The 19,965-nt window shown below is 38.9% G+C and overlaps 1 protein-coding gene across 6 annotated transcripts in view; it reads left to right on the forward strand.

The window, feature by feature from the left end:
- pdlim5a (PDZ and LIM domain 5a) overlaps positions 1 to 19,965 on the forward strand; it is a 68,837-nt gene that overhangs the window by 14,209 nt on the left and 34,663 nt on the right. For all 6 annotated transcript variants that reach the window (XM_069138279.1, XM_069138277.1, XM_069138280.1 and 3 more), the window contains one exon: positions 8,333 to 8,484. In XM_069138279.1, coding sequence (XP_068994380.1) covers positions 8,333 to 8,484 — 152 coding nt within the window. The remainder of the gene's footprint in view (positions 1 to 8,332; positions 8,485 to 19,965) is intronic.

Raw genomic sequence — 19,965 nt, forward strand, 5'->3', positions numbered from 1 at the left:
CCCGGAGCAGTCTGTCCCTCAGTAACTTTATGGATCAGTGTTGTTGTGAGTAAGTCCCTGCTGTATTTTCTCTTAGGGATGCTCACTTGAGCCCCAGTTCTGCCAAACAACTTCATGGATCAACAGATGGCAGTAAAATGCCAAGAAACCCAATATTATCCCAGTAATCCCAGGAATGAAGAGGCCTACTAGCATCCAACATGGATGCAAACAATTATGATTTCCAGTTTTTCCAAAAAATCCGCTCTGCAATTTTTTTTGTAGAAGAAGGTGCATTCAAAAATGTTGTTAGACCTCAAGCAAACACCCATTTTGTTCTGGTGAGTAACACTGAATGTACAGTAGACGTGTTTGTTTACACCACGTTGATATAACACTCATCCCAGGGCATCAAATACAACAGACAATCAAAAAGTTCTGAGACTGCTCCTTCAGTGCGCAAAAAGAACGCAGCACAGTGATGTGCACGGAGCAGAGGGAAGCTATAACTGTCACTTGATCAGCTTTGGCACCTGGGTTACACACGTTTCTGTGACAACAATGTGCACATACCGGCACATTTGCGACTTCACCATGGCCCTAACACTTGAACAGAGAGCGCAGATCACAATTTGTGTCAAATTTTGGGCAACAGCAAAAATTTGCACCACACGCTAAATCTTTGGTTGTTCGAAGCGACAATTGTGCGTTTTCAACACATTTTGAGTGGCCGCGTTGTAGAACCAAAGTGCCATCGCGCCTCAGGTAGTTTTCAAAACAACTGAACTCGTCAATGAGAGTCTGAACCTGAGGGATGAATTCACAGTCCGACGGGGCTGGTTGGACATGTTCTTTATAACTGCTAGTGAAAAAAATTACTTTGAAAACCCAAATCAAATGAATCATTTGGTTTTCTGTTTTTTAGAATAACAATATCAGGACTAGAATCAAAACCAATTATAAAGGGGTCCAAGCACCCCCACACGACTCGGACCAGAAGCCATATCGACCCCAGACATCCACTCGCAAATCAGACCTGAAGTTGCACCCACCGAAGGGAAGCACCCCAGTGTCCGTTCAAACTCCAACTTCACCACACAGTGCAACACAGTGCAAAAAGGCCAAGAGCATCTTCAGGTATTTTAACCAGTTGAGTGATATATGGTGACATGATGGGCTGCGTCTCGAAAGAAAGTGAACATCTTTTCTCACCACCTTTGGGCATTTACCTCTCTGACTTTGGTAAATCTAGATTTTAACTTGTGTCACCTGTGTAGCAACCCAATGCTTGTCACAGTGAGCTAAACCTGGAGCCAAAGTTCTTTAGGGAACTCCAAGGATGTGTATACACCAAAAACTGTTTATTGACTCTTCAATTTATACTTGACAGATGTTTCAAATCTCATGCAATTTGGGGATTGTTTGGGGAAGCTACAGTCTTCTATCCAAAAATATCCCTCCTGGTCAAATTTTCACTTCAATTTTCAGAGAATCTTTTGACACCGATTTTGGGATACCCTTTAGACCAATTTAATTCAAATCCTATATTCTTGTTGAGGAACGTACGCCGTAGGAATATTGCACACAGAATAAAATTGTGCAGGACTATAAGACATTATTAAACAAAACACGCTTAATAGTGCCCCCTATGAATATACTTAACCACATTTATTGAATAGCACACAATTTCATCCTTGACAAGTGTGTCCAATCCCATGAAATCTGGAGTTTATCTTGAGAAGCAAACATTTTTTTCGCTAAAAAATTCAACCAACTATCAATTTTTACAATTGTACCCCTGGCATATAATTAACAATATCTAAAATGTTTTTGATAATTATTAACAAAGAGGTTCCAAAAAAAATTGTTCAGTGAAAAAAAAAATACAGACTAGTTTGAAATAGTGGGTTTTGCATTTTTTTGTAATTTTGCAAAAAATAATTCCGGCAGAAATGGGTTTGGCCCATACCAGTGGATGCAGCACCATGTAAGGAATGCACGGATATAAAGCATTTGAATGTGTGACTTACGGTCTAGGAGTTATTCAATGAAAAGCGTTGACCGTTATTATAGTGCCCTGTAATGGCTGACACGTGTCTAATCTAAGTAGAAACAAATTTTTGGGGCTCACTATCTTCCATATTAATTTCACCTTTGCGCAAACTATGGTTTAGGCTCCCCAACCGTTTCTTTACTCATAATAATAATAATAATAATAATAATAATACAAATCTGACCAAAAACAATAGGGTTCCACCACTGTTGGTGCTTGGACCCCTAAAAAACTATCTGAAATATCAGTTTGTATCAGTTTACTCAGATTATGCTTAAATTGAAAGGCTGCTTGTATGCATGGCAGACATCTTGGACAGATATTAAACCTCATATCCGAAGTTTTCTGTTTAATATATACAGTGTGTTTGTCTGGGTTTGTCAACTGAAATGAGCTCACTATGGGAACTCAATCCAATATAGCCTTTTCTTATTAGGGCATTAACATAAAAGTCAGTGATTATTAGACATTGGAGGACACAGAGCTTCAGGGGAAGTTGTTTTCAAATATGTTCACAATATTGAAAGTATATGTGTGTGTGTGTGTGTGTGTGTGTGTGTGTGTGTGTGTGTGTGTGTGTGTGTGTGTGTCAGCATAGGAGTGCACAGGCATGGGTACATATGCACATGTGCAAACACACAATGAATGAACTGTTTGAGGAATGCACACACATTTAGAGAGCTCCACTCGTGGGCTCAGGCCCTTTAAAACCTGCTGTGTAGCATTATATTGATTCTCCCTGGCAGTTGGAGCATTGCCTTTTCTATAAAGAATATGATCTCCAGACTCTCTATTGTACTCACTATTTCACTCTGTTTTATATTGCTGTATTATGTGTGACATACTTAGACTCTAAATCAATTTTCAGGCTTTTCTGTTGATATATGACTAGTCCGGTGTAGGTTTCTATTATGTTGTGATGCACTGGGGTTTAGACTCTTTTTTCTCATCATCATTTTCAAGTGCTTGACCTCAAACAATCAGTCTGCCAGCAGTAGACTGCAGCCAAACGAAGGAAGTCAAATGCGATGAGGCATCGCTGTAACAGCTGAGAGAGAACAGTGGATTTAGTCAGATGAACTCTAGATTCAATTTCAGATATTTCCACGATTCTGTTGACGTGATTTACTTCATTTAGAGTCATAAAATAGTGAATGAAGCATTGCCCCACAGTTTGCTATGTGTTACTGATGGATCCACACAAGTAGGTTGACATGATGTCTGCCCCTGCTTCTGTCTCCTGTACTTTCTAAATTTTCCACTTTTTCTCTGCTGGCTGCTTTCTGTTTCTGTACCTCTTTCATAAATCTCCCTTACTACTACACACTACCCTTCAGTCTGTCTATGCCTCTTCATGTAACTTCTGTTCATTGTTGCTTTCCTGTTTTCCATGTTGCTGGGAGATCTGAACTTTTGTAGTTATCATTTAGAAAACATTCTTGCACACATTTAATTGAATGTCCCTGCTTTAGTCAGTAAAACGAAGTCAGCCAATAGAAAATAAGGTTATTGGTTTAAAAAATAATACACAAACAAACAAACATAATACCAAGGTTCTTGGAAAAACTTTCCTGATTACAATTTTCTGTTTTCTTATAGGAGAGTCAAATATACAAAAAGGCTCGCATATGGAAGCAACTTCAGTATATGTTTAACTTACAAGGTATTTGTGTCTCCAGCTCTGAGTGTTTCAATCATAGTATGATGTGGACCATCTGCCTGTCATCTTTGTCATTGTTCAAAGCACTCAAACTGGTCAGTGTGTGTTCAAACCAGACAATGTTGCAGCACTCCAGCAAGCCTTTATTGCTATGTGTTGAAACCATTTTTTTTTTCTTTCAAAGCACTTAAATCAGACATCATATGTGTTGAAATCTGACATGGCTGGAAGCATAACGACAAGTTTCATCTGAGAAGGCTTTAACACACTGCATGTGTGTTTCTGTTTTTTGTGAGTAAGTGATGACATAAGTCTTGGCCCTCTCACTTTTACATGAATGTATAATGAGGCAGCAGAACTTTACACAAGGGAAGAGTATGTTGAAAAATATAGAATACCAGGGGTGTTGTGAAAATAGCACGTCAAAGCAGTTACCAGGGTTTATAAACTGTGACATTTAGTTAAGCACTGGTTTTTTGATGCCATTTAAGGGCAGACAGATTTGACCCAAAAAACACAGACATGAACATATAACAAATGCCATTAAAACAATTCTTCAATAATCAATCAGACACATAAATGTAGTTCAAAGTAGCTGCTGCACACCTTTGTGCACAGTGATAATACACATGCATGCACACCAGGATATTTTGACTGGCTGAATGTGAACAACAGCAGCCTACCAACATTATACGCAACAACCAGTTACGTCACATAAAGCTGCCTTATGAGTAAACGCTGCATTAGCATAAACAAGATAATGTAAGCCTTTGTAAATCATTGTGCGTGGAGAATTGCAGCTGCCACAACTCACAAACAATAACGGTAACATTTCAGGGTGTGAACATTTTTTCGACATGTTTTTAATATCAGCTCGCTCACCTTGAATTATGTGTACAGATCCTGATCTGGTGTTTTTTCCTTCCTTTGAAATGCTCAGAGACATCTTTCGCGTTCTGGCTGTTGTCTTGAATGCGATTATCTGACTCACACAAAATATATCCATACACGACTCTTATAATATAGTACACTTTTTGTACGCTGCAACAAACTTGTTGCTGCAGATACACTCACCGCTGCCATTCCACATTGTTTTCAGAGTCCAGTATCTCCATGCGTGACATGGTAATTTTCTAACTGCAGTATACAAAAAAGTATCATCACAATTTCAGAATCTTGGCATCGACTTGTTACCAAAGTGTCAGATACATAAACCGCATGTGTGCGTGTCTTCTGAGTACTACCTCTGGCGGATGGAGACGTGTGTTAAAGCTGCTGTTTTCTGTCATGGCCAAAGCAACCGAGCCATAAATCAAATACCCTGGGAAACTTGCAGTGCCTGGCTTGTTGCATAGAGAGATTATTTGGATTTCTGTTTCTGATTTTCCCAGTGATTTGTTCTGTCTTTGATATGAAAATTAAAACTTTTTTGCGCTCTGAAATCTTTTTAATCATAGTGATTGAAAACAAATGTTTTCTTTTTGAAGCAGACTTCTTGCGAACACAATTGTTGTTAAAGACATGTTTAGATATTAAATACAGGGCAAATTTAAAATGTTTTTCTTCACTGTATGTACGACCCGTTGTTCAAAATCACTTGAACTCTCTTGTGTGGCTGCATTGTACTTGGTGCAGTGGGAAACAGCAGTTGTTTGTGAGTTGGGGCGAATGTATGTGGAGAGTGAGAGGTAGCATTTGCGTGGGTAGGGGGCAGGAACAGAGCGCTAATTGGGGAGAACATGTAATTGAACATTTTGCGGTAAGCATTTGGGCCATAATGAACATACCCCTGGAAATGGGTCAAAATGTGCAGAATAAAAAGCCCACAGATTCAGTCTACCAGAAGAACTTCTTTTCCCTTTCCCTCTCTCTCTCTCTCTCTCTTTCTCGTCCTTCCTTTCCATCCATACAATTTGAATCAATGTTATGGCGACCCCTCATTAGTCTCTTCTTCCTGCCCTATATGCTTGAGAGCGGTGGTGAGTGATGTTGCATGTGTTGGGATAATATGACTATAAAAGGTTGGGGCCACAGAGCCTTAACGCTAATCCGGGTGCAGAGCCTCTTTTATTAGCCCTGCTTGTGTCCATCTGTATGTGTGTGCGCGTGCGCGTGCGTGTGCATGTGTGTGCGCGCGCGCGCGCGCGTGTGTGTGTGTGTGTGTGTGTGTGTGTGTGTGTATGTGTATGTGTGACAGAGGGAGAGAGAGGAAGACAGAGGCAAAGGAAACAGACCAAAAGACATCTGAACCCACATTACACTCTCTCATCCTCGACTGTCATTTAGCAGAAACATATTGTCTGGTTGAATAGAGCCACTTCATTACAAGAAGTACCACAAAAGCAATCTGTGTGTGTGTGTGTGTGTGTGTGTGTGTGTGTGTGTGTGTGTGTGTGTGTGTGTGTGTGTGTGTGTGTGTGCATCTAGTGAAGTGGTCTGTGTGGTCCTCTTTCATGGTGTCAAAAGAAACAAATGACCTCAATCCCCTTTGGACACACTTGGACCCTGTGTGTGACCAAGAATGGTCAGAACTACAGCTGCAAGGTATTTCTGTTCTTTCAGGACTGAAACTAAATCTGGGTCCCATTCTATTAACAAGGCAACAAACACACAAAACCAAATATTAGTTTGTTTGATTTCACAGGATCAATAATTGTTATGTAAATCATGACTCTAACTTTAGTAAAGATGTTTGCTGTCGATGAAATGCTTTGGTGTCATGGGAAAAAGACAAGCGATACAGCCTACGCACATTTCCAAATCTGGTACTGCGCCACCTCAGCCTACTGATAAGAGAGGCTCTGGCTCACATGTCACATGCTGACACAATGCATTGCCTTGTTCTTCATTGTGACAGTAACACAAATACTATTAACAAATACTAGTACAGTATTTTAGGTTTTAGGTAAAGTTCGTACAGCATCTTATAATTGTCAGAAAAGCTTGTAAACTCATGTATTAATTTAGCAGGACATAGAAATGATGAGATTGTTTCTTTTTGTTTTTTTATGCATTAGACATAACACTGAAGTCACTACTACTTACAAATCCTGTTTCACCATACATTCTTTGTTATAACACTTTTTAGCACAAAGTGTACTAAATAGGATACAGCACTATGTCCAACATTGTACACAGAGAATGAAAATGGAGAACACATAATTATACATTTGAGCCTCATTGGATTTTATTTTCATGTGGAGTCAAGCTCATTTACGTTCCTGTTAAATGCTTAGTTGCCTTGCAGTGGTTCTCTAACACTTGTTGAAAAAACATGCTCAGCATCGCACACGAATAAATGGACAACAAAAATTGTTACGGGTGTGGAAAATGTTGCAGTTCTTCCCCCTGCATAATTATGAATGCATTTTCAACATTACTGATAAGAACAGAATTGATATTGTGCCGCATTTGTGTATGTCAAAGCCGTGTTGAACCGCAGAGCTGGTATTTAACCAGACTGTTCAACATGTGTGTTTGTTTGTGTGTGTGTGTGTGTGTGTGTGTGTGTGTGTGTGTGTGTGTGTGTGTGTGTGTGTGCGTGTGTATGTGTTAGTGTGTGTGCTTGTTTGTGTCATGGCTTGAATCTGTTTCAAATTAACCAACTTCCTCTGAAGTGGAAATGCAGCAACACAACTTTGTTCAGTTATTTAAAGCATACTTCAAAAATCATCGAAGACACCAAAAACCAGAGACAGCAGAAGTGTGTGTATATTTTACGATGCACGTAAACTGAGAGATGTCTGGCTTATAATTACTGAACCCCATAAAAGTGTTACGTGTCCACACCATGAAGCATCCCATTATTTATTTGTCACCTTTTTAACAACATTTTGTATGGCGAATAAAGGCCTAATTGCTTTTTACTGGGGCTAAATTCACCTAACCTTGTCTTTATTGTGCAGTAACAGTTAGAGTTTTAAAATAAACTTCATGTTTTTTTGCTTACAGCAGCGGACATCACAAACAACATCCTTACTGCTGTTGAAATTTTGCTCTGAACTGTGGTGACATGTAAATTTACCAATGTAACATCAATGACTTAAAGAAGGCAACATTCTATTTAAAATCCAGCTAGTTCACTTTTGATGTATACTTTAATTTACTTCATCATGTCATGTTTAGCCATTTAGCTCTGAAAAACATAGTGCAGTACTTGTACTTTGATTAGAGAAATCATTTTCTTTGTCTTAATTTCCATGAAACCAACGATAATAAATGGCTACATTAGAAACAGTAATGGCAAAAATTTGACACATTTTCTAATTTGTGTTCTCTGTTTTTTCCTCACATACACTTTGGCCGATAACTTTTGAACTTTCCTTTTTTCCCCTACAAGCTTTAAGCCCAGTATGACAGCATGCCATAAAGAACAAACAAACATAACTCTCAAAAATGAAGGCTTCTGTTATTAGACACGCATCAGTGAAGGTACAGTAGACACTCCATCATGTGGTAGAGAACCAGGTCTTTCATTAGCAAATACGTCAGTAATATAATGGATGCATAAATCCTCCGATAAATACAGGTTGAGGGTGTACTTCCAACATCACCTTCACCCACCCTTCTGCTCAATGATCCAAATGTGATGTTGTTGGTGGTGTAGATGATTTAAACACGTGTTTTTTGTGTTTCTGCAGCTGACGGATGGTGGAAAGGCAGCTAAAGGTGGTATTGCTGTTGGAGACATGGTTCTGTCCATCGATGGCATCACTACAGAAGGCATGAATCACCTGGAGGCCCAGAACAAAATCAAGAGCTGCACCGGCAACCTCAGCCTCACTCTGCAGAAGTAAGCAGTGACCTCACACTCTGTGTGTCTGTAGTTGTTAAACCAAAACCAAGCCACATCAACATACAATGATTTAGTGTGTGAACATGAGCGGGTAACCATTCATCTCCATGACAACTCAGGATCCATACACTAGGGAGTGTCAGGGTGTCTATTTCTGCATCAAATTTAAAGTCCATGCTTCCCCTTTCAACACTGGACATCCCACATCCAGGCAGATGTTCGCTGTTGTTGTAGAAGTTAATCACATCAACACCATTAGTTTTGCCTGATCTCTTATTCCCTGATGGAAAGAGCAATAACTGAAATCACAGCAAAAGCATCACACATATGGACCACCACCTCTTCCCTAAGGCCTACTCTTCAGTACTTAGTGGAATCCTGTACAGTGGTGCTGATTTATCTCCCCTCAGAGAGTGTGTGTGTGCGTGTGTGTCTCTTCAGATTGGTTCTCATGTGGTTTGAATTGTCTGGTTCTTTGGCAGCACTCGAAGGCATGTGTGTGGTTTTATTTAAACACTGTAAGCTGTTCAAGGCTCTTACACTTGTACTTTTGGATTCAGGATCATGAAAGAAATAGTTACCCATAAAGAAAGAACAGAATTATCATAATCAGTACATAGAATATTTCATAGAAAATGTTATGAATTTATTTTCCTTTGCATGAAATGGTAAATGGCCTGCACTTGTATAGCGCTTCATCACCTTAGCGGTCTCAAAGCGCTTTTACACTCTTTTCCATTCACACACTAATGAGGCTTAGCTGCCATTGCAAGGTGCTCGTCATCAGGATGACATTCACACACATTCACACACCAATGGTATGTCGGGAGCAACTTGGGTGCAGTGTCTTGCCTAAAGACACTTAGGCGTGTGGACAGGAGGAGCCGGGGATTGAATTGGTGGGCAACCCAATTTACCATCTGAGCCACAGCTGCCCCGAAATCAGAGTAGACTAAAGTAATCAAATGTGCAGTTGACTTTTCTCTCAGTTTGGTTATTTCTCATTATCGCTGCCTGTCTCTGGCTGGACTTCACATTATGTCCTTCCCTGTGACTTTTCATCTTTCTTCCACCCCTCCCTGCATTTGAGCCTAACTGAGCATGTCCTCTAATTTGTGTCCAAATGATGAAAGACTGAAGATGTTTACTTTTGGTCGAGTGTCAGAGAACATGTGCTGTAATATCAGAAGGCTTATCATAATTCAAGGTTAGTGTGTGTGTTTCTGTGTGTGTTCCCAAGAGTCAAAGACATCCATGACCAAGTTTTTTTGAGTTACAGTATGTGTCAAAGTGGAGGTCCATGTTCTAATGGATGGCCCAGTTTTTATATTGAGGAAGTTCGCCAAGTTTTTCGAACAACCATATGGAAGATATCCCACCCGTGAAGCTGGACACGTTGTAGCCACTTACCTTTAAATTACTCCAGATACACAACCCAACCTGCCTCATTAAAGTGATTGAGCATCACAATAGGTTTCTTACTGTTTGATTTTCATGATGATGATGAGTTTTAAACAGATAAGCCACGAGACAGCTTAGTTCAGTAAAAAACTGTGAAAACCACGGGAAGAGTTAGTCAGCCTCTGTTCAAAGGTTTCTTGCACCCCTGGGAGTTCCTGCACCCATAGCCAAGAAAAAGGTGAGCACACAACCTCCCTGTCGAAACACAAATTGTTATTTATGCAACATGTTAAATGGTTAGTTTTACAGTCATCTAACTCAAAAGCAAATAAATGTATTTAACAACGGTTGTTATGGTTATGGTAACAGTTGGAAGGAGTACCTGTTGTGCATCACTTTGTTTCATGCCCCATTGGAAACACACTGAACAGCTTAGTTCTTTAAGTGCCAGTGTTATATTATTTATTAAGTTAAATTGTTCCACATTTTATGAGTATGTCCTCCCAGTTTTGATGGTAAATGTAGTCAATTGAAGCAATGCAATGAGTGCTGTATTATTTTTTCTGCTAGCTGAGCTAGCAGTGCCTACACTGCATTCAAGCGTATGACTCCAAAACCCCCAAATCCTTTGGTATCCTTTGGCAAGTCTCTCCCCCTGTCAACAAAAAGGGACATCCCAAGAATTTGCAGAGTGCAAAACACAGGAAGGGAGGTGGTTATTCATCTGGAAAGTACTGATCATAGAGGCTGTTTCCATTTGGCTATTGGCTCTGATCTGTTCAGGCCACATTCGGAGGTGGAGAGCTTAATGCTTCATGAGTGTGTTTTCCTGTACTTTTGCTGGCCACTTGTGGTCCGATCATGGCCGTGTCTGGATTGATGTAGCCAAATAGAAACAGGGATATAGTCTGCAACATTAGCAGGTATTGTAAATAAAAACAACACATGTTGAGAAAAATGCATGTACAGTATTGCCTTGTATCACCACTCTTACCCACTTTGATGGCCAAAACATAAGGTAACAAAAATACTCCCTCAGCAGTCGTCTGCCCTCTCGGCCCTCCTGGTTTTAGTTGTTTTTTTCCAGTTTATCGTTGGTAGCTTGAAGAAGGTCAGCAGCACATCTCTGGAGTAAGGAGAAAAATAGTAATGCACACACGTCTGTCTTGGTCATCCTCGCCTACAGCATCCAACAAAAACTGCCCATGCTAACATTTATTGCAGAAAAATGATTCAGGTTCTATTGGCACTGGAGGAAAATTTAAGAAATCACTTTTTGCCCTCGGCAGCTCAGTTTCTGGATGGTTCCTGCTCATCGTATCCTCTGACGTCACGGCTGCATTTTTTCGGTTGTATACTTTGGCGCAGATAAATGCATTTGAATGTCCATGAGCCAAAACACTGTAAGATGTATTCTCGTCCTTAACACCCACTGTACTAATTTTTGAGATGCCACTTTATCTGTTTATCAACAACAAGAACAAGGTTTTGTTTTGGTGCGGCATCTAGAGCGCCCCCTGGTGACCCAGACTTCTCAGTTAGCCTGCAGTTCCCCTGACCGCCAACTTTGCCCAATGTAGTTGTCAAATGATGGTGCTAATGCCAGAAGAACAATAGTTTTTTACAGCTTCTCAAAGACAGCAAATTTATTGGGGAATTTATTGCTTCATGTGCCATTAACATTGGACATCCACGTAAAAAGTGGCGAATAAAAAAACAGCCTCTTTGAGGACAGCTCGCGCTTTATTAGGATACTTTGCGGTCCAAAACATTGACAGTAATGTCTGTGCCTTTTCCAAAGAAATAATATTGGGGTTTCAGGGTTTCTGTTCTGTTTTTGGCATTCACTGGCACTCTAATTGATATACTGTATATTCAAAGAGTGTCACGTGTAGGTCAACATCTAGGATTTAATGGTTTTACATGCGTAATGGATACAAACAATATAACCCCTTGTTTCTGCTAGTCTTTTAGAGGTATCACTCACTTCTCTGTTCAGTTTCCCTCTCTGCTTGCTCACTTTGATTGGGTTTGTCACTGGGTCAGATAGCAGAAGGAATGAGAGCAGCGAGGAGATACGGAGCAATGTTAACAATGCATGTGGCGTCTGTATGTGTGTATTTCAAAAGGGGACAGGTTGTTATTACTTTTCCAAATAAAGAAGTGATGTCAAGAAGAGATGGGCAGCAGATGTGCAAAGGATAAGAAAGGAAAAGTTGTAAAGTTTTCTGTACAAGAAGATTTTAACCCTTTAAGACCTAGAGGACCCCAATTGGGGGCCCGGGACTAAACTATTATTAAAATATGGACATATATACTGATATTTACACATCTGGACAAATCTCACAAGTGTTCCCTATAATTATAACATAATTATTTTTATAATTTTTTTAATGTGGTTGCAGAGATATACTCTTTTTGCAATTTTCGAGCAGAGGCCTAAAAAAAATAGGTGTGTTTTTAAAGAGTTAAACTGATGTAAAGCTACATTTGTCTTGCAGTTATTTTTTAGGATGGTGAATGTAAGGAGGGCCAAGTTATCCTGGCACTGACCCACCTCCATCCAAAAAAAAAAAAAAGGAATAAAACTGGGATTTATTAACTGTAAATGCATGAATGCAAATGCTATGGTTACTAGGGTAATCATCACACACCAACATTCATTCAGCTGTCTGTGAGATTTTCTTTATTTGTGTGGCAAAAACCCTGATGCAAGCACTGCCTAGAGAGAAGGCAACATGTTTGTAGCTGTTTCCTTCATCCCTGCTTCGATCAATCACTTTTAACTGATCAGAGCAGGACAAAGTTAATCCAGCTGTAAAAGTTCAAATGGACAAGAATTCTGTGCATAATGTGAAAAAAAGATTTCACTTTGATGGAGCAGCAGATTAAAGATGTCTCTGTTATTCTCTTATTCTTTTTACAAACTTGTTTAAGGCTTTTCATGCTGGCAGTGACCCTATGAGCTGTCTTCTCTGATATAAAAAAAAAAACAAATTTTTTTTAAATATGCACATCACGCAGGTCTTCTACTTTATAACTACACATTAAACACATCAAAGGGAGCTTTATCAGTTTTTTTTTTATCCATGAACTTGTCATTTATTAACAAAGAACTGAAATGACCATAGTCTTTTATTAAGTTGGTGTTTTTAATTTTAAAAAGATTAGAGAAATAGTTTGCAGTTTATATCTCATACATTTCTGCATATAGGCCTGAGCTAAATTTGGCTACAGCTGTGAATGTCTGCCCATTGGTGGTGTGTACATTGAATTACATAAGTGGGTGACAGATTCTGTAGCCTTTCAAAGGTCATCAGTATCACGTGCAAAGATTCAGTTAAATGTTCAATACCACTTATAAGAATATGAACAATACATTTAATTAAATAAATACCTCGTAAACCAATAGCAAATGACTCCAATAACTGGTTTCATATTTAAAACGTTTGTTGTTTTACTTAACATTTCAATCTTTGCCTGAATTGTTCTTCTGTCTAGGAATGCACTTTGCATTGTTATGTTAATAATAGCTCTCCAAACAGAAACTTTTGGTTCATGACCTTTGGAGGCATGATGGATCTCTGTTAAACAAAGCCAGTGTTTTTGCAGCACTGAGAAAGCGAGATAGAAACACTGAAAGAGACGGAAACAGGAAAGACGGACGGATGGAAAACACTTGAACAGGACAAAGGAGGCAAATATAAGTAACAACATGGCAAAGAGATGAAAGAGAGACACATAAACAGTGATGGAGATCGATTCTCCAAGTCCCACATTTTTTGATCAGCTTGGTTGACTTCTGCAGTTTCTGTAAAGGATAGATCACCCTTTGTAATGGCACCAGGCGAGAATGTTAAAACATCACTGCTCCATGTTTACACTCATATAGCTCCATAAAGTTTTACTGTGCACACAGCTGTGGAAAAAAATGCAAACGAGTTTCTTTTTTCAGTGAATTATTTTTCCATTCTTCTCTTCATTGTCAAACTGAATCCCATTTGATGAGACCAATAAAAACAACCACTATCTTGTTAGCTAAACAGACTCTTTTACGTTGTGGAAGATGGCAGACACATGTGGAGCACATGTGTGCAAAACATACCCACACACACATTCTTTGCACACATGGACACACGCAAACAGACTATCATAATGGTTTCATGGTTAGGTTCTGGTACGTTCCATTGCATTTTTAGGGCTGATTATTAATTAAATCTACAGATTATTTTCTTGATTATTAATTATGTGTATTAACTGTACAAAATAAAGCCTCAAGAGATGCCCTTAAACTGCTTATTGTGTTTTACCACTAGTCCAAAAAAGATACAATTTATAAGCATTTACCATCATACATGGTGAAAAGAAGCTGCATATACTCGTATATTAAAACCAAAATAAGTTTGCATTTAAAAATGACTGAAACAATTTAAATCGTTACTTCCAATGCTTCCAAGCGACTAATTGTTGCAGCTTATTTCTTACATTTTTCTGACAAGCTAAAACTGATGGCTGCCATCGGAAGAAGGAGGCATTTACAGGGAGGAACTAGAAAGGTAATGGGCAGAAAACTGAAAGTTTAAGCAGAGGAGTGTTTTTTGTGTTGACCGAGGGGGTTATAGTTGAAAACAATTGTGGAAGATGGGTGCAATAAGAAAGAAGAAAATAGAGGAAGGAGAGATGTCAACAAGGAGGAAATGGACAAAGAAGGTAAAGGAGATTGAGAAACAAACATTACTGATGCATTTGAATAATAGAAAAATGAAGCTAAGGGAACAAAGTTTTGGAAATTTCAGGAATTACAAAAGCACAAGGAGTTTTCCTGCTTGCTAATGACTTCTTCCTGCAGCAGTCCCACTAGTATAGTGTAATCACAAAGTTTCAACACTTAAATTAGCCTTATTAGCAAAATAATCATTCTACGTGGATGTACACCAAAGTATTAAACTGTTAATTTCAACCAATTATCCCGTGCCTCAACAAAACCACCTTTGTATTTCACTGTTATGTGCTTCAACTGCCAGTTGCTGACTAAATGCTTTATTCCCCACAGAAAAGTATTTTCGGAGCCCATTTGACTATTTAATGGGTCTGTGTGTACATGTGTACATTTAAGTATTTTTCACAAGGAATGGCACAGTACCCAGCTCCTGATGTTTTTCGGGTGTTAAAGGGTACACACTGGAGCACAGTTGAGCTGATGTACTCAGCAACATGTATGCAGGCAGACATAGCACACAGCAAATGGATGCATTATTTGAATAAAGAATTTATCACGCAAAGAAGAAAGGTTTTGAGGCAACTTTTGTGTTGTGCTGAGTTAATTGGTTGCACTTCTCGTTTTATCAGAGTGGAGATCTCCAATTGTTGAAAGGGCCTCAAACAGGATAATTGTAGTGTTTGACAGGCCTTTTCTTTGTTGCTGAGTTTCTCAATGGTAGAGTCATAGGATGCATTTAGAAGAGTGGGATCTTATGCATTCTTGTAGAAAGCCACGAGCATGGGCCATAATAAGTCTTAAATAAACAGACTAGGTTTTGTTCATGTGCAAGGCCTGGTGTTGTTGCTTTGCTGCAGCGACACTTATTTACCTCTCCACATGCAGAAACACGCACATCAGCCAGTTTGTCTCAACTCAACACTTTGTTTCTTTCTCAAACATGAATTTACACTCTATTTACAGAGACATAACAAATGTATGTTGTAGGAGGTATAGTACAGCTTTAACGTTTACCCTGCAAACACATGCACACAAACCCACAGACAGGCACACACTGGCAAGCACACATGCATGCACAGATCTCGAAAAAAAAAGTAAACTCAAGCAGCTGCCTGAGTTATTTTGAGTCTGGAAGTTGGCCTGTGCGTAGGCAACGGGTTGGGTGAGGGAAGTTTACGCAGGGTTGGGATATATGTTTTCATTTTGTTTATGTTGTGTTCTCTGAAAAGAAACCTCATTGCTAATGCTTGTGCAAAGCCACGTGTCCAGGAAAGACACAGGTTCACACACACTGCAGATTCAGTTTCCTTTGCTTAGTGCTGCACCACTGATATATTGGTAACCTAGGTCTTAGTTTCTGACCTTTTCTAGCATGGAGTTTTTAATGAATAGACATAAATTCACAAACAGACCGGATGCACATTGTCTGTTTTTCATATCTGGTGTTTACAATGTATTTATCCTCACAATAAAATCTGAAATTGTGTGTGTGTGCATACCAGACTAATAACCTCTCATCGTATCAGAAATATGAGAAAGTATGAGTTACTTAATTGGCAATCAAGTTTATGGTAGGTATGTGTCAGTTACCTGTTTGTAGGCAACACTGATACTTGAATAAAATGATGTATTGCCTATTTTTAGCTTATACTTGAAATGAAACCCAGTATGGATGGCATGCTTACTTGGAACTGACCGCCATGTAACAAGAGCAGTATGTTTGACTCAGTCTGGCTTTGAAGAAAAAGAAATAATTGGATTCCTTGTTTACAAAAAACTGGAAAGAACATGATTTCTCAAAAATACTAATACTAATGCAACTACTCTGGCAAACATTGGAAAGGCAACTCCCTATAAAGGGGCATGCCGAAGTGAGAGGAAAAAAATATTCACAAAGAGAAAAATAAATTAGAACTCTTGAAGATAATAGCGCCTTGTTTGAAGGCAGTAAACCGAAACAGTCAGTCCGAATGCTATGATGAAATGATAATAAAATGTCCTGTTAGAATTGTATGGTACATTGCTGCTGTGTTGTAAGGTGTAAAAATATTTTATTGGTTTTATATTTTATATTTTTTATCAGTAAACACATGAGAAGAAATGAGGGAGAGAGAACATCTCCAGGTCAGATACATACTGGTGACACTGCAGTTTATGGTCTGCACCTTCACACCTTAAGGTCACCAGGGTGCTTTGCTTCCTGTTCCAAAAATGATACCGTAACCCCTCAATATTGCCGTTTATACTGCAGATAATGGCTAAAGCAACTGTTAAACTAGAGACCAAAAAGAACTACATATTTAAATTCAAATACCAGTCTAAGTAAGAGGCATTATTGCTGTTTGTTCTGATGGGCAAATAAAAAAATAAAAAAATCCAATGCCGAATTAAACTGGTCAAAATGTGGCACATGCCAGTATAACAAGTATATGAGTGGGTTGAGAAGAACTTGTAAGATTTACACTGTAGCTGCAGAAATTCACAACTCTATGTAAATCCACTGTACTAATAGATTCGTTCTGTGCAGCTGCCATTGTCACTTACTCAGCTCTGATATTTGCCAAAGATGTTCTGAAGCCAAGAGCACTAAACTGGTCTCACCTGTCTCTGTCTGTCACTGAACTGCAGTATTTGCCAAAGATCATCTAAAACTGAAGGCCATCATCTTTGGCTCAGTTTGTCGTATTCACCATTAATATCCTAATACCAAGAGAATGTTGCATCAGTCTACACACCTGTCTTTTCCTAGTCTGTTGTTTTTGCCAAAGAAAATACAATTCCCGAGAACATTAGGGGTCTGTGAAGGTAGCCAGTAGATTTTCTGAGGCCAGGAATACTGTGTTAAGCTCATCTGTCTCTGCTTTTTTTTTTTTTCTTCTCTCTGCTATTTGCCAAATATATCTTGCTGTAAGCCAGCAGCACTCATCTTTAGGCCAGAAAGCATTATTGAATGCTACCCAAGCAGGCAGCTGGAACAGTGCAAAGAATCATCTGGACTGATTAGAAGAGAAAAATAAGAAGCTGCATTTCATATGTGCTGAGTAATGAAGTGAGTCTCGGGGTGCAAGTCGCAGTGAGAACATTAACTGTACACTCAGCAGTTTTGTTCCAAATAAAATAATCTAATTATAGTGACAAATGACTCTATAATGAATTTCAATCAACATGTTATTTAAACAATACAATTATGTCCGAAACAGGACACTGTGGTTCTCACGGTATGTTTTAAGTGTGCTATATTATCGGCTCAGATTGACCAGGATGAACTCACATTCAGCCGAAAAGTCTCGCTGTGTATTTATTTTTGCCACGAGTAGATTGCATAATCAGATGACACTGTGTTCAACTCAGGCAGAGGGTGTAATCCAGCAGAGCTTGTGTAGTTTTAAATTCATACGTGTGTCTTTTCGAGATTAAAATATTTATCTCTGTTACACAACATACTGTCTGTTAATAACAAAACATATGTGCATGTATAAAATGTGCCAAAGATTCTAGTGCGTATCTTGTGCACTCTCCGTCCCCGCTCACTATATTTCCACAGTGCTTATTCATGCCCATCTGTCGAAATTGCTGTGATTTTATAGTGGAAAGTTGCTGAAAGAAGCCCAGATATTTGTCCTGTGTCAGAGCCAAGATTATTTTACAGTCACTGTCATATCACCATCACCTAGGTTAAAAAACTTTTAAGGCATGTGACTTACTGTCACTTAGAAAACAGCTCAAGAGTATGTGTGTGAGAGCAAGAAATGAACCAGGGAGAGAGAAACAGAAAGTTGGACACTGATTGCAGTATCTTTAACAAGATTAAACCAGTTTTAGAAAAAAAGAAGATAATCTTGTGTCTCTCTGAGTGAATCTCTCTGAGTGACACTGACGCACATTGATATGCAGGACCCTTTTAACAGGCCTAAGGCCAGATGTTGAATATGGAAAACACTTCCTGGTCCAGCTGTGGATCATTTCGATGAGCAGGCTGTCTAGGCGCTGAGTTGCAGACCCAGCTGGAGTATTGTCCCTTTACCCTGTGTCTTTTTCTTCTGTTTGATGTATTTTGTTTGTTCAGTTTTTCTGCCTTAAAAAAAAGGAACTACAAAGTAGACAGATTATAAGAAAATGAAATCCATTTTTTCTCTCTCGGTAAATACTGTACATATTTGAGGTAGTTTTGTACCCCTCACTGAATCATGTTGATGTCCTCATCCAATTTGGGCCCCTTTGGTTTCCCCTATGGAGCCTCAGCATGCACTGAGTTTGCCTTCAAGGCAGAGATTCCTAAACTCCTTCTATCCAGGACCCACACTTCAAACAACGCAATTTTGATCTGACCCCCATGACAACACAAAATCGCTCCAGTTGTGTTGGGTTTGACCTGTGTTGTGTAATTTGACTTGCGTACTTTTAATATGTTTGACAGCTTCACTTTTAAAAACCCATATTTTTTGACTATCTGATATCTGCAACGAGACCGAAAGCTCAGTTTCTGATTGTGCTTTGTAGAAATGTCTTGCCAATACAAGCCGCCTCCACTCCAGATACACGACACACAGTCGTTAGTTTATTCAATTTTAAATCTTCGATGGCAGTTTTAAGTGTGGGAATGAGTATAGTGCTTTAATGGGCCCTTATCTAGTCAAGAGTCATTAACAATGATAAAAAAAAAAAAGTGCTTTAAACACAGCATGCTAGGCTGTGTATGAAGACAAATATTGTAGAAATGAATGGGTGTCTGATTTTTGCTATTTGTGTGGGACTACATGCCAACATGTGTTTTTATGTCCTTGTGTCTATGTGTCTTTCCTAACACCTCCATGCAAGCATGTACACTTTTTCCTTCTTGGTCAGTCTGCTGTGAAACAAAGCTGTAAAAGTTTAAATTAGATCTCAAAAGACAACACAAGACTCCTGTCCTGCCATCTACTGTTTTACTGCCCCGTGACAGTGTGAGAAGTCAGACTAACTTACTGCTATAGACACTACCTGTAAACCAAACAGTTGCATTACAGTTTCATGTAAAAAGAAAATATTTGTCCGTTTCATTTAAAAGATATATATTTGTAAGAATGTAATGTTTCATAGAAATACTTTTAGGATCTCTGGAAAACATAAAAAAATAATTGCATGTTGTAAAAGTACCTAGACTACCTGTAATCTCTTTTATTACCCTAAATTATATGACGTTTGGTGTTCCACTGGATGTATATGTTACAGCAGTAACGTAGTATAACTGTATATATGACTTAACAACTTGAGTTTATCTTAAATATGTCTCTTTCCCATCCCCTATATTTACTGTTAAATGGACTTTAGGTCCTCTGTAGCTCAAACTCTAAAAATGAATTGCACTGGTATATCTT

Source organism: Embiotoca jacksoni, unplaced genomic scaffold, assembly GCF_022577435.1.
Source record: "Embiotoca jacksoni isolate LCO1_2020_lvr unplaced genomic scaffold, fEmbJac1.0.p SCAF_8, whole genome shotgun sequence".
Lineage (NCBI taxonomy): Eukaryota > Metazoa > Chordata > Actinopteri > Embiotocidae > Embiotoca > Embiotoca jacksoni.